The sequence below is a fragment of the Lontra canadensis genome, unplaced genomic scaffold (assembly GCF_010015895.1).
Source record: "Lontra canadensis isolate GAN:19392208 unplaced genomic scaffold, GSC_riverotter_1.0 scaffold69, whole genome shotgun sequence".
In the NCBI taxonomy this organism is placed as follows: Eukaryota; Metazoa; Chordata; class Mammalia; order Carnivora; family Mustelidae; genus Lontra; species Lontra canadensis.
Genome location: NW_022631063.1, coordinates 11,260,951 through 11,273,673, shown reverse-complemented (window position 1 = coordinate 11,273,673; position 12,723 = coordinate 11,260,951). Strand labels below are relative to the sequence as shown.

At 33.6% G+C, this 12,723-nt stretch overlaps 1 protein-coding gene across 1 annotated transcript in view; it reads left to right on the top strand.

Annotated features, from left to right (window-relative positions):
- The window catches only part of OLA1 (Obg like ATPase 1), a 178,640-nt gene that overhangs the window by 119,138 nt on the left and 46,779 nt on the right, over window positions 1-12,723 (top strand). Inside the window, exons 6-7 of the mRNA XM_032880482.1 lie at window positions 7,417-7,497; window positions 7,811-7,908. Coding sequence (XP_032736373.1) covers window positions 7,417-7,497; window positions 7,811-7,908 — 179 coding nt within the window. The remainder of the gene's footprint in view (window positions 1-7,416; window positions 7,498-7,810; window positions 7,909-12,723) is intronic.

Genomic DNA, 12,723 nt, shown 5'->3' with positions numbered 1-12,723 from the left:
AGAGTGAAAGAAGATATTTGCAGCATCTAACAAAGAACTTGTCTATAAAATATGCAGAGAACTACAAACAAGTAAGGAAAAGACAACCCAATAGAAAAATGGGCTAAAGATTTGAACATTACTTCATGAAAGAGGAAGTCCTCCATTACTCATTAGGGAAATGCAAATTCAGACTATAGTAAGATAGCATCCTAAATTAAGAACACTGACAATACCAAGTGTTGAAAAGAAAGCTGATTAGCAGTATATACTAAGTTTGGGTAAATATATGACCTATGATAGTGCCCATCCAGTCTTAGGTGTGTACTCAAAAGAAATGCATGTACACATTTACCAAAATACATGTACAAGAATGTTTATGGCAGCTTTATTCATAATACCTTTTAAAGTATAAACAACCTTAAGTGTCCAACAATGGAATGGAGAAATACACTGCGGAATCTTCCTATAGGGGAGTATTACATGACAAACAAAATACATACTGCTACTACGTGTAACAACATGGATGAATTTCACTATGTTGAATAAAAGAAGCTAGACACAAGATAATGCATATTGTATGATTCCATTTCTATAAATTTCATCACAGGCTAATTTGTGATGCCAAAAAAAGCCAGTATAGTGATTATCTCTTAAGAAGAGTGAAACACTGTGACTGCATTGCTAATAGTATTCTGTATATTGGTCAGAGTAGTTACAGGTACGTGTTCATTCTGTGATACTTTATCAAGCTCTATACTTACGTAGTTTACACTGCGTATATTCGATACTTTAGTATAACTCTCAGGTTTGACATTCAAACCACTGATTAGTCTCTTCTGCTTGTATCAGTTGAATTTTCAATTTGAATTTTTATTTTCCTACTTTTATTTCCTGCTTTCTACTTAGATTTTGGTTTCCTTGTAGATCTTTCTCAGTTTGGCAACTCTCTTAACATTTCATCCATTTTTTTTCTGACATTACTCTTCTCTCTTTATGGCTTCATGCACCTGTTTCATAGGTGCTGTATCTTTTTGCATTCTGCCAAGTACGCCAGATAATTCATTAAGAGGGTATGGGTGCACACCCACATGCATGATCATTTTCTTCTTCCTTTCATTCCTTATTCAGTAGCCTTTTTATTAAAATCAAATTTGTGGACTCCACACCCATCCCCACCATCCTTCCTTGAACATGGTAAAATCCATTCAAACTGATTTACGGGGATCATGTAGGATTGTTGCCTTCTTCTTTATAGTGATGTTAAAATCCTCTTGAAATCTATACCTTGAGAAGGAATTGGGTGTCCATTCTGGTTGTTAGTTTATGGTGGACAGACCAAGAGCTTTGCTGTGTTAACTTCTCACTGTTTACTTTGGTGAATTATATAACTAAAAACCCACAACTACCAACACGCATTCTACCCAGATTATTGGTAGAATTAACCTATTATTTCAATTCTTGGATGACATCTTCCTTATGTGTGCATGCATGCGAATATGCGCGCATGCGCGCGCGCACACACACACACACACACACACACACACACAGCCATGCAGAACATTGCTGCCAATTGTCTTAGTTGAGTACTTTGTCAATTCTTTTCTGGGAGTTTTAGTCACTGAAGTATGTAAAAAGATGGAAGTCAAGGATCAGTACTCCTGCCACCATAAACAGCATTCATTTAGTAGAGCAACAAACGTTTAATATTCTGATTCAGGCAGATCCTAAATATCAAGTTAGAATATACAAAGGAGGTCTGTTTCATGAGAGAAAACATAGGTTGGTCTTTCCTCAGTTAAAGGACGTTTCCTTAGGATATTTAAAGTGGATGCTCTGGCTTGGAGCAAGAAGAAGCTGTATTACTGGACTCCTAGCCAGACTATTTTGAGCTGAAGGCCTGACCGCCATTTTGGTCCGAGTGCATTGTTGACTGTATTAGTTAGAGCCACCTAACCAGCACAGATCAGCTCATCTGGGTGTCAGCATCAGGTATTGGGATAGTGGATTTGGCTAGAGAGAAGTATCAGACTTGGAAGCTATAATTATTACAGAGTAAGAGTGAGTCACCTTGAAAAATTGACAGGTCTTTTCTATTTGTTCATTAAATTTTAGAATTATAGATGGTGAGCAGTGAATAGATGAAGTCCTCCCTTCCTCCTCACACTGTAAAATTGTCATTTTTTTCCTGTTGTAAAGATGATGTTTTTTGGTTAAAAATGATAAAACAGCATTGTGGTTTTAAAAAAAGAAGGCAGACAGGGAAAATTTCTCTGGTATCCAATCTTCTAGAAATTTCTGTTGCTAGTAGTTTTGTATGGCATCTATCCAATTTCATTATTTGAGTGCATTTGTTTGTATGTATTATATATAGTTTCAAAACCACAGATGGAATCACCTTATACATTCTCCCATAAATATTAATACTTAATACCTGTTGAGTATTTACTGTGTACCTGGAGCTGAGGCAGTTACTTTACATGTATTTTCTTATTTAATCCTAATAATCACCATATGTTGAATTGGAACTATCCCAATTTTACAAAAGTAAAATTAGCGATGTTAAGTAACTTTTAAAAAGTCACACAGTTAGAAAGTGGCAGAGCCAGAACTCAAGCCCAAATCTTTTTGGTGGCAAAATTCATACTCAGCTTTATTTCATTGTTCTGAACCTGCTTTTTTTTCACTTACAAAGCATTTTAGACATTTTCCCATGCAAATGTACATACAACTCTGTCTAGTCTTAATGGATAAAAACTGTTCTGTTATGTGAATATCCCATAATTTATTAGCAAATCTCTAATTAATCGCTTTTTAGGTTGTTTCTAATCCAAATCTCCTTGTGCTAGTATCATACTATTCTAATTACTGTAGCTTTGTGGTTTAATACATAGCAAGGCAGGTCATGTATTTTTCTTTCTAAATATTTTTTATCTTAAGCAGTTCATTTTTTTAGAATAATAATATATTCAGTTTATAATGTTCTCCAACATCCCTTTTATGATTTTAACTAAAATTGTGTTATACGTTGTAGTAGCTAGAATTTTTTTTTTTTTTAAGGTTTTACTTATTTATTTGACAGAGACACAGCAAGAGAGGGAACACAAGCAGGGGGAGTGGGAGAAGGAGAAGCAGGCTCCTTGTGTGGGGCTTGATCCTAGGATCCTGGGGTCATGACCTGAGCCAAAGGCAGATGCTTAATCACTGAGCCACCCAGGTGTAGAATTTTTATCAGCATGTTGACCAGTACAGATGAATTTGGGTGAGGGTCTGGCTGCAACAAGTTTTTAGTTAGTGTCTCTGGGCTTCAAGTCTGAGAGTTCATGGACCTAGAGCATTTACTTAATTGGCTGTTTTGGGGGCATTTGAGTATTGCTACAAAGTCACTCACAACTTGGTTCTTAGATTTGGGGACGATGAATTCCTTTTAAAAGGATTTGGAAGATATATGCCATCATCCCTCAAAGGCACATAAATTAAACATAGAACTTTATATATAATTTCAGGGTGTTAGGGAATCCCTGAAATCTATTTATGGGTCACAGATTAATAATTCTTGCTAAGAAACAGAAGAATACCAAAATAGAGAAGTCTAATATGTAGTCTTGGAGTCAGGTATGTTATTGTATGCAAAGAAAAATATTACTTTTGTGATGGATTGACAGGTATTATTAATCTCAAATAGGAGGAATATTAAATTTCTCTAATGACCTTGGATCAAGAATGAGGACTGGAATAATAACCTTGGGAATAACTAGCTAGGCTTAAACAAAGAACAATTGGAAAAACAGTAAGGAAGACAAATATGCCAGGGTGATTGGACAGAACATGAATTTTTGAGTCACTTAGACCTGAATTTGAATCTTAGCTCTGCCATTTACCAACTATGGGAATTTAGACAAATCACATGTTCTCTGTGAGCCTAAATACATTACAACTGCTATTAGCAACAATAATAAAATATATCAAGAAAACAGAACACTTCTTAAGTTAAATGTGAGACTATTAGTAAGAAGAGTCAAAGCAGATGAGTGAGGAATTCAAGGTGAGTTTGGATTTTCTTTTTAGTTAAAAGGTAGTTGTTCAGTAAAAACTAGTTTTTGTTAAGACTAGACACCTGAATTGAGATTTCACTAAGAAAGCCAGTATTGTTGGTAAGCCTCCAGAAATTCGAAGAAAAGAACTAATGAACAATATTCATATTGGAGAAGATGTATATGTGCTTTAAGGGAATACCCAAGAGATTATGTTGCCATTTTGCGGATGACTAGTATTTAATCTTTTCACCTATCATGATAACAATGGCAACAGCTCACATTTATGGAGAACTTACTCTGTGCCAAGGACTGTGCTAAACACCTTATATGCATTATCTCTTTTGATTTTCACAACAACCCCGGGGAGTATATAGTGTCATCATCAATGTTAAGCAATGAAGTAATAGGTCACAGACCTGGTAAATGGTAAACCTAGGATTTATTTTCACACTTAAGCATTAAGCTATTACCTCTCCAATTAGTATACTCACACCACTGCAAAATAACCAAAAAGTTCAAATATCCAGGAAGTTTTGCCAAATTGTCATCATGTGTATAGGATTTTGAAAGTGAGGACTTCGTTAAAGTTACCAAAACAAAAGTTATCCTTCTCCATCTGTATTTCTACATAATGATGTTGCTAAGGATATTAATAAAATCTTAAAGTAACTTCTGATGCCTTAAGCATTAAGGTGTTTTTGTGTTTTTATTGTATTCCCAATTGTTAAGAGTAGGGTAGGTATGTATTAGATTATTTTCTCAGTCAATTATATTCAGCTAACTGGAACCTTTTAATGTTCTCATCATAAGTATTGATATATATATTTATATATATAAGCATAAGAAAAATTTTAGTCCATTATTATATACAAATTTGTCCAAATGTTTTCTTTCATCTGATTAGAAGTTTTTCAGGTAAGGAACGTTAAAACATCTTTTAATTTTTTGCTAAAATTAAAATTAATTCTTAAGTAAGAAAAATAGCACATCGAAACTATACCGTATAATGATCATTTATGTATGATATTCTTATCTGAGAGGGATCTTGTTTTGTCTTCAATAAACTGGCATCTTTTAATAATCTAAGATGTCGTTTCTTGCTGTTCAATCTTTCATAGAGCTAATGAAGAGAGTATTGGGTAAAAAAAGAATTTTAAATTTTAAAACATTTTTACTTTCAACTCGTCAAATACTTGGTTATACTCTATAAATTTTTCTTAAAAGGTTTGAATGTGGCTTTAATGAACATACTGTTTGAGAGCTTTAATTATGAGTAAATTCTCTTTAAAATTTGACCGTTTCTAATTGGTAGTATAATGTGTTGGTGTGAGGAGAAAAAAAAAAAGATTATGTGGTAAGATTTCAGAGTCTGGAGTGATTGTGTAGTTAATTTAAAATGAAAGAGAAATACTGAAATTCCTTCACTGGTGATCATCGTTTATTGAGGCCCTTTGGTTTTGTAAAAATGTTTATAGTTACAACAGTATGTTATACTTTTTATATGATTAAAATTTAATTTCCTTCCTTATTTTTGGTTTGGCTTCCTTTTGTCTATTTTCTTCTCTTTTCTTTAATTGAAAAAAACTAATGGAACCAAATATAAGATGGTACCACTGTTTTCTCCTTCTTTTGTATAATCTTGTTGCGTGTCTCTACATAAGCTGTTCTGGCCACTCATCATAGTAACCAGCTGGGCCATTTCACCTGCTGGAGCCATTAAAGAGGACTCTCTCCCCCTAGATTAATCCCCTCCGACATTAGTTTTTTGCACTGACAACTGGAGCAGGCATTCAGAATTTGCAGGTGGCCAGTGTGACGCACATAATTGCCTACAATTTTAGGCAATGAATAAAAATGGTCTACATTACTTGTCAAAGGTTGTATATGCAGTGCCAAGTGAGATCTATGGGAAGCCTTTTAGGGTTTAAAGAACAGTTAATAGCAAGGCTGCACAGGGCTTTTTTAATCATAATGCATTTGTAATATAGCACTTTGATCTTCTCCTTGTAGGAAATGGTGTTACATTAGCCACTTTTAAACATTTATGAGTGAAATTCAGTTATAGAAGAGTAAAAGTGATTATTCTTAAGCAGAACATGTTAGATTTCATTAAAAGTTTTCAGCTTGCCCCTTCCTTGTTAAAATCTGTGGGAAGTCCTTTTCCTGGAGAGTTTCAAATCAGGATCTAAGGACACAGGGCTTTTTCCTTATTTTTCCTGATGGTAACAGCAAGATTTGGAAGGAAGGTATACTAAATATTGAGGTAATTTATACAAGTGGATATTTATAGAAAAATAACTGATTTATGGCAAAGTAAATACATCGATAAAAGCCTAAAAAATCTATTACTGATAATTGTGTATTACAATAAATTTGTGAGAAATGCATATTTAAAACATATCCATAAATTATCTTTAACAACAACAACAAAAAACCAGATGACTCTCAAACGCACTTCTTCTGGAAGAGCTAAGTTTGACCTTTCAGACCCAAGAGCCTTTTATTAACACCTGCCTGTAAGAAGAACCTTGCCACACGCAGCTTTTAGATTCAGAACCACAAAACTGATGAGGAAAGACTTGAAGGGTTCAGTTTGTGTCACTTGCTGTTTGCCGTTTCCATTTCACAGATGATTAATCTTTCTGTGAAGAAAGGCTAGAGAAACAAAGCACATTGGGCTCTTCCTGCAGTTACTCCTTCTGAATGCACACTAGCTTGCTAACTAAAAGGCCTTTAGATTTCCAGCAGAGAGAGATGTTCTGAAAGTGAATGCAGCTGGTTGGAGGTCACCAGTGCAGGGCTCTTGCCATTGTGTAATGGAGGCTTTGGCAGGTTGGGGGGGGGGGGCGTGTTGGAGCGGGGACAGGAGAAGTGGGCAGGAAGAAGGTGTTGGCAAAAAATTAATTCCGAATTAAAAGGGTTTGGCCAGTTGATTTAATATTTTGGAGGGTAGATCATCAATAATAGGTTCAATTTTGTCTATTTTGTTTGTTTTTCTTTTTAAGGAAAAAATTATAATTCAATCTCTTTCCAGTATTCCCCCCTCCCTCCATTTCCTAATAAGCATGTTTATCTTGTAAGTGGCATCACTAGGTGATGCTGAAATATTATTAGCTCTTACAGTCTTTGGTGTATGTGAATTGTCTTGAAATTTTTAAGACTATAACTAATTTTGCTAGTATTCCACATTTTATATATTGAAATGTTAATGCCACAATGTTTCATTGGTATTTGGATTTTTAATGAGCTATTAAAAAATAATTATGTGTGTGACTTAGTTCCCCTTTCGTATAAAATTGACTGTTTTTACTTTGAGGATTTGAAAACTTTTAATTTTACTATTTAGTATCTGAATGTTCAGTGTCCATCTTGTATTTACTTTTCTCTCAATCTTGTGCAGGATATAATGTGCAAAGTCAAATCCTGGGTTATAGATCAGAAGAAACCTGTTCGCTTCTATCATGATTGGAACGACAAAGAGGTAAGTTGTAACTATCATGCCTTCTATTCCTGCCTTGGCTTTGACTTCTTAGGGAACAAATTAGATTTTCCATTATTATATATATTATTACTGTTAATATCTAGTTAAACTTTATTTCCGTCAATGATTGCTTACTCTCAGGCTTGTTACTATTTTCTTTTCCCCTACTCCTGATATTTCATAACTGCTAATTTCTTAGGAACAAGAATTTTGAAAATGAAAATGGCTACTTGTTTGACAAGAGTTTATTTTCAAGTTACTCAATGACTTGCTCAACTTTTAAAAAAGATTCTTTCTCTATCTCCCACTTTAGATTGAAGTGTTGAATAAACACTTATTTCTGACTTCAAAACCAATGGTATACTTGGTTAATCTTTCTGAAAAAGACTACATTAGAAAGAAGAACAAATGGTAAGTTTTTCCCCCTCAGATATATTCAGACATATCCTGGCTCTACCCATAAACACACGTACATATGAACTTATGGCTATGTTAGATTTTAATATTTTTTTTCTCCTTATTAAAAAGTTTAAAATGGATTAGAGATCTTTGTCTGGTTTTGTACATTCTGAGATGAATCTCCTAATTGATCTACACTGAGAGAACGTAAGAAGAAACAAACAGAATTAAATTAGGCAATATTGAATCATGTGTATTTACTTATTAAATTTAAATTTAATAGATGTTATTGTTTGTTTCCTTTGCAAAATGAGAATAAATGTAGTTAGAGCAATAAAACTTTGAAACTGGGAATTTCTAACTGTGTTGATATTATATGTGGCCTTAAAATACCCACTTGAGATTATAGCTAAGCGTAAGTTTTAAAATCCAGATCAAATACTTTAAATTTTTTTTTCAACTAAAAAAACTGTATGTGAGGGGGGAGAGGAAAGGAAGGTATCTGTTTCAAATACTTGTAAAGTGTACAAAGGTAAAAACTGCGCATTCATGTGTTGTCATTTTTGACATGTAACCCAAATGTACAAGGTTTTCTTTCGTTCACTAATAACTTCAAAAACTCATATGTTCATGTAATGTTGTGGGCATGTGCACATTTGGCATTGCACTGACTTTGACTTGCCTCACGGGACCCTCAGTATTTCATACTATTAAGTCATACAAACAAATCAAAACTATCCAGAGCAAAGTATCTGCGTTCTCCTAAAATATATTGTCGGTTTTTCCCTGTACTTCATTAAGTACTTAGATGCACATGGTTTCAATTTTCCATTAAAAATTCTCATTTCCATATGATATCAAAGAGTGAAAAGCTTTAAACTGAAAAATAAACATTCATAGACTGGAAGCCAAAACAATAATTAATGTCAGATGGTTAACTCCAATAAATGATTAGAATAAATTCTGTGAAATTACTGCAACTAAAAATGCCCCGTTGATATTACTTTAAGACATTTTGTGTTCCTGATAGGAAACTGAATTTGTCCTCTTTATTGGTAGGGTTCTAGAAAGCATAAACCTAACATGAAAATTCAGTTCTTACTGGTCAGTGTCCTCCAATAGATAATTAACTTTAAAATAATCAGTACTGTCTTACTTCAAATTCTTATAAATTTGATGATTAATGTGTTAAAAATTATTACCTTTGGGAAGGAATTTTAAAATTTATTACTTGACCTCAGTTAATAAATCTTATTGTTGTATGAATGGTAAGGTTTCCTGAGGCTTCATGAAACAATACAGACATCAAAGTTTACATGAAAAGGGATGAGTCAGTTTCCTTGCCCAAAGGGGCTTCTCACACCTGTATTTGGATGATTACAGGTAGAACTCCCTGGCTCTAATTGTATAGTAAGTACCATTTCCCAGACCCTAATGGTAGACAGACTGCTTGGGAGACGCCAGTCTGTGATTTAGCTGTCGCCAGACACCCCATGTTTTTTGTGAGACCAGTTGTGATGATGATATGGTTATAGCCAATTGAAAGCAAACTCTTGTCTAAATAGCAAATTTTAATTTATAAAGCTGTGGGTATGGATGATCCTATTTATAAAACCAAATTTTAGATTTTATATATAACTAATGATCTGGTTTGGGGCTGTGTGTATGTTTGGTGGGGTGGGTGGGGGGAATCAGATCTTGTGGAAGTTAGTGTAATTGTAGCTGAAAGATCAAAGACTGGGTAACTGAGTGATGTTCCAGAAGAGAATTTACCACATAGCCATTTTCTGTACAGTTTCTGCCGCCTGCTGTTCCTATTTTCCCTCAAGCTAGCCATTGACTACCCCCTGTGCATCCCTGCTCGTAAAAAATGATTGAGGAAGTATTTGTCATGTATTTATGAGTGGGAAACATTGTGTGATAGGGAATGGCATCTACTGGAACCAGAAAGATTGCCATTTTCCTTTCATTCAGCCACTCTGCTACAGCTTTAAATCCTCTGTTTATGCAACATAGCCTTTGTATTAAAGTGCAGAATAAATTTTTATTATGAAGGATATGAACACTAGGTTTTCATCGTTTATAACACTGCAAGCAGATGTAAATAGTTAAGATACATTTTAACTACTAAATCCTTTTAATTTGTCTTAGCATCTTGTTTTTTGGTAGCATTTATATCTAAGCTCCATTTGCTTGCATTAGTTGCTCCTTTAGCAAAATAAAAAGTTTCTGTTTTTTAAAGTTATTATGTAATATTAGTGGAGCAAATTAAGACTGATGCAGGAAGCAGTAATAACTATTTTCATGGGTCTTTTAGATCTAGAAAACTATTTTAAATGGTCAGGAAAGAGGAGGAGGAGGAGGGATTTGTGATTTTGGCCATAAGAGGAAGACCATAGGAAACTGTAGTTTAGTAGGTCACCATGTCAGACCTAATGAACATTTTAATTACTAGTTAAAGTAGTATATAGGAATAGGAAGAATATAGGAAACTATATTTTAGTGAGTCACCATTTCAGACAAAAGGAACATTTTAATTTACTAGTTAGAGTTTACTTTAAATTTAAATGGTAACATTGTTTTTCAATCCTAGAAAAGAAGGAAGCATTTTGAAAGATAAGTCTATTTTGTTATTGAGGAGGTACATTGACCTTTTGAAAGATGTGAGAAACCAAAATCGCTTGAGACATCTCCTCGCTGGTTTAACAATGTTGAATTAGTCGTTTCATTGATATATGATTAAGACCTAGCCGCTTGAGGAGAAGTGGACATGGCAGCCGAGTTAGTTACAGTTGTGTTATGATCAGATGACAGTAATCAAGATGTTGTAAGCGGAATCCACAGAAACCTTTTTTATTATTACAAATAGCTATTCTTTGAATGCCGAAGTTGTTGTCTTGGTGAGTGCCAAGGGTTTTTGAACATTGGAGGATTTCATCTTTTAAACACGATCAGTTGTTACTTACGACTAAAATTATACTGTATGCCGTATTAATTTTCATTTGAGATTGCCTACTGAGTTATGGTATCAGGCAGGGCAGGTACAGGACATTAGAACTGTCAAACCATTGCTTAATTAGGGGTTTAAATTTCAATCTTTGCACCTTTGTTGCTCTGTAAGTAGAATATGCCATCCAGTTATGAAATCAGTAGAGCAAACTAATTTTAGATGTTTTGTATACCTACATAGCTTCCAGTGTGTTCACTTGCCTCTATCTTAAAACAATTGGTAAAGGATAATTCCATTTTATTGCATATTATATACTACATATTAATATTCAACTGGAAAATATATCTAACATTTAAGATATTCAGACTTCTTATGTGTATGTGTATAAACATGATATTTGCATGTGCCTTGGTGGGCTTGTGGTCAACAAACATTACCCTTTGACTTAATATTGTACGAGTCGGTTAATCTGGGTATTGAATTGATTCAAGATAGGTAGATAAATATTTACGGTCTTTTAAGTTGTGTAATCAAGGGCAGTGTGTCTATTTCACTAACAATTCTAAATAGAGAAAGGTTTTATTAATTCTTACTATTCTGTGATTCAGTCCCTTCATCCCCCCTTACCTGTTTTTGTTAGTTTTCCACAAAATTTGTATACAACAACTGGAAATAGTTTGGGATACTATACATTGTGTGCCTGGTTAGAGGGAGAATCGCGGAATAAATCCAGCATTTCCTTGATTTCTTGAACTGTGTGTGTGAGAGTTACAACTACTATATCTCAGCAACCCTGCATGAAGAAGGAAATATATTTATTTTTACATACAGTTTTTTTATTGTATATATTGTATATATATCTATATATACAATAAACATATACATGTACATATATCTATCTGTGTAAAGGCAAAACTCTTTATAGAAAACTATTCTAAGAAGTCATCAATTTCTGGCAAGATTATTTACTGAAACTAGAAATTTATGCTGCTGTGGGAAAAATCACATTGTCATACACATGATTTACTTGAAAAAGATAAAATGAGAATAAGTATTCTTAAAAAAATTATTCATTTTAGTTTAGGAGCTTCTCAAGTAGATGTGAAATTAGGTTTAATTCACACAAAGTTTTCAGAAACATACCCTGTTGTATAAAGCAAGATTCACATGTATGAGATTTTTAAATATTTTTATCATCTACTAGTCTGGCAAAGAAAAAGCCCTGAAATATCCATACAGTGGTTTAGGGCGACTAGGATTTCTATTTTTTATCATTTGTGGTTCATATAGTTTTGGGGGGTTGTTGTGTCTGCTGCATCTTGAAGTACTCAACATTGTGAAGCCTATGAGAATACATTATTTATTCTGACTGTGTTCATACCTACTTCACATCACAACATAATGCTGATAGGTTTATTTTAACAAGTGAGGGGTTTTTTAGCTGAATTAAATCTTATAAGCAGTAATTCATAATAATTTTCATAACTCAAATACTTTTTTTTAATGATGATTCCTTTATGGGGACTAGTGCTTATATGTTCCTTTGACAGATATGAAGGAATGATAGGGCAGGTCAAGGGTATTCTAGAAGTCTAAGCAATTCTTTTTAAATATGGGATTGATTAAATTGGTGAACTTCTGTAAAGATATTCTTAATTTTACTTAAGTTATAAATGAATCTAAAAATTTTTCTTAATTTGTTTTACAGTTTTGTTTTTACTACTAGATGATTCTCAGCTATATGCTTTTTAATTTGTATTATGATAAAGCTTTGAAAAAGTATCATATGCACTATAGGCTGGGATTTCAAATAATTTCTGGTGAATGGATTTTGTGGAATTGATTATTTTCCAATTTCTTTGATCAGAGTCTTGAGA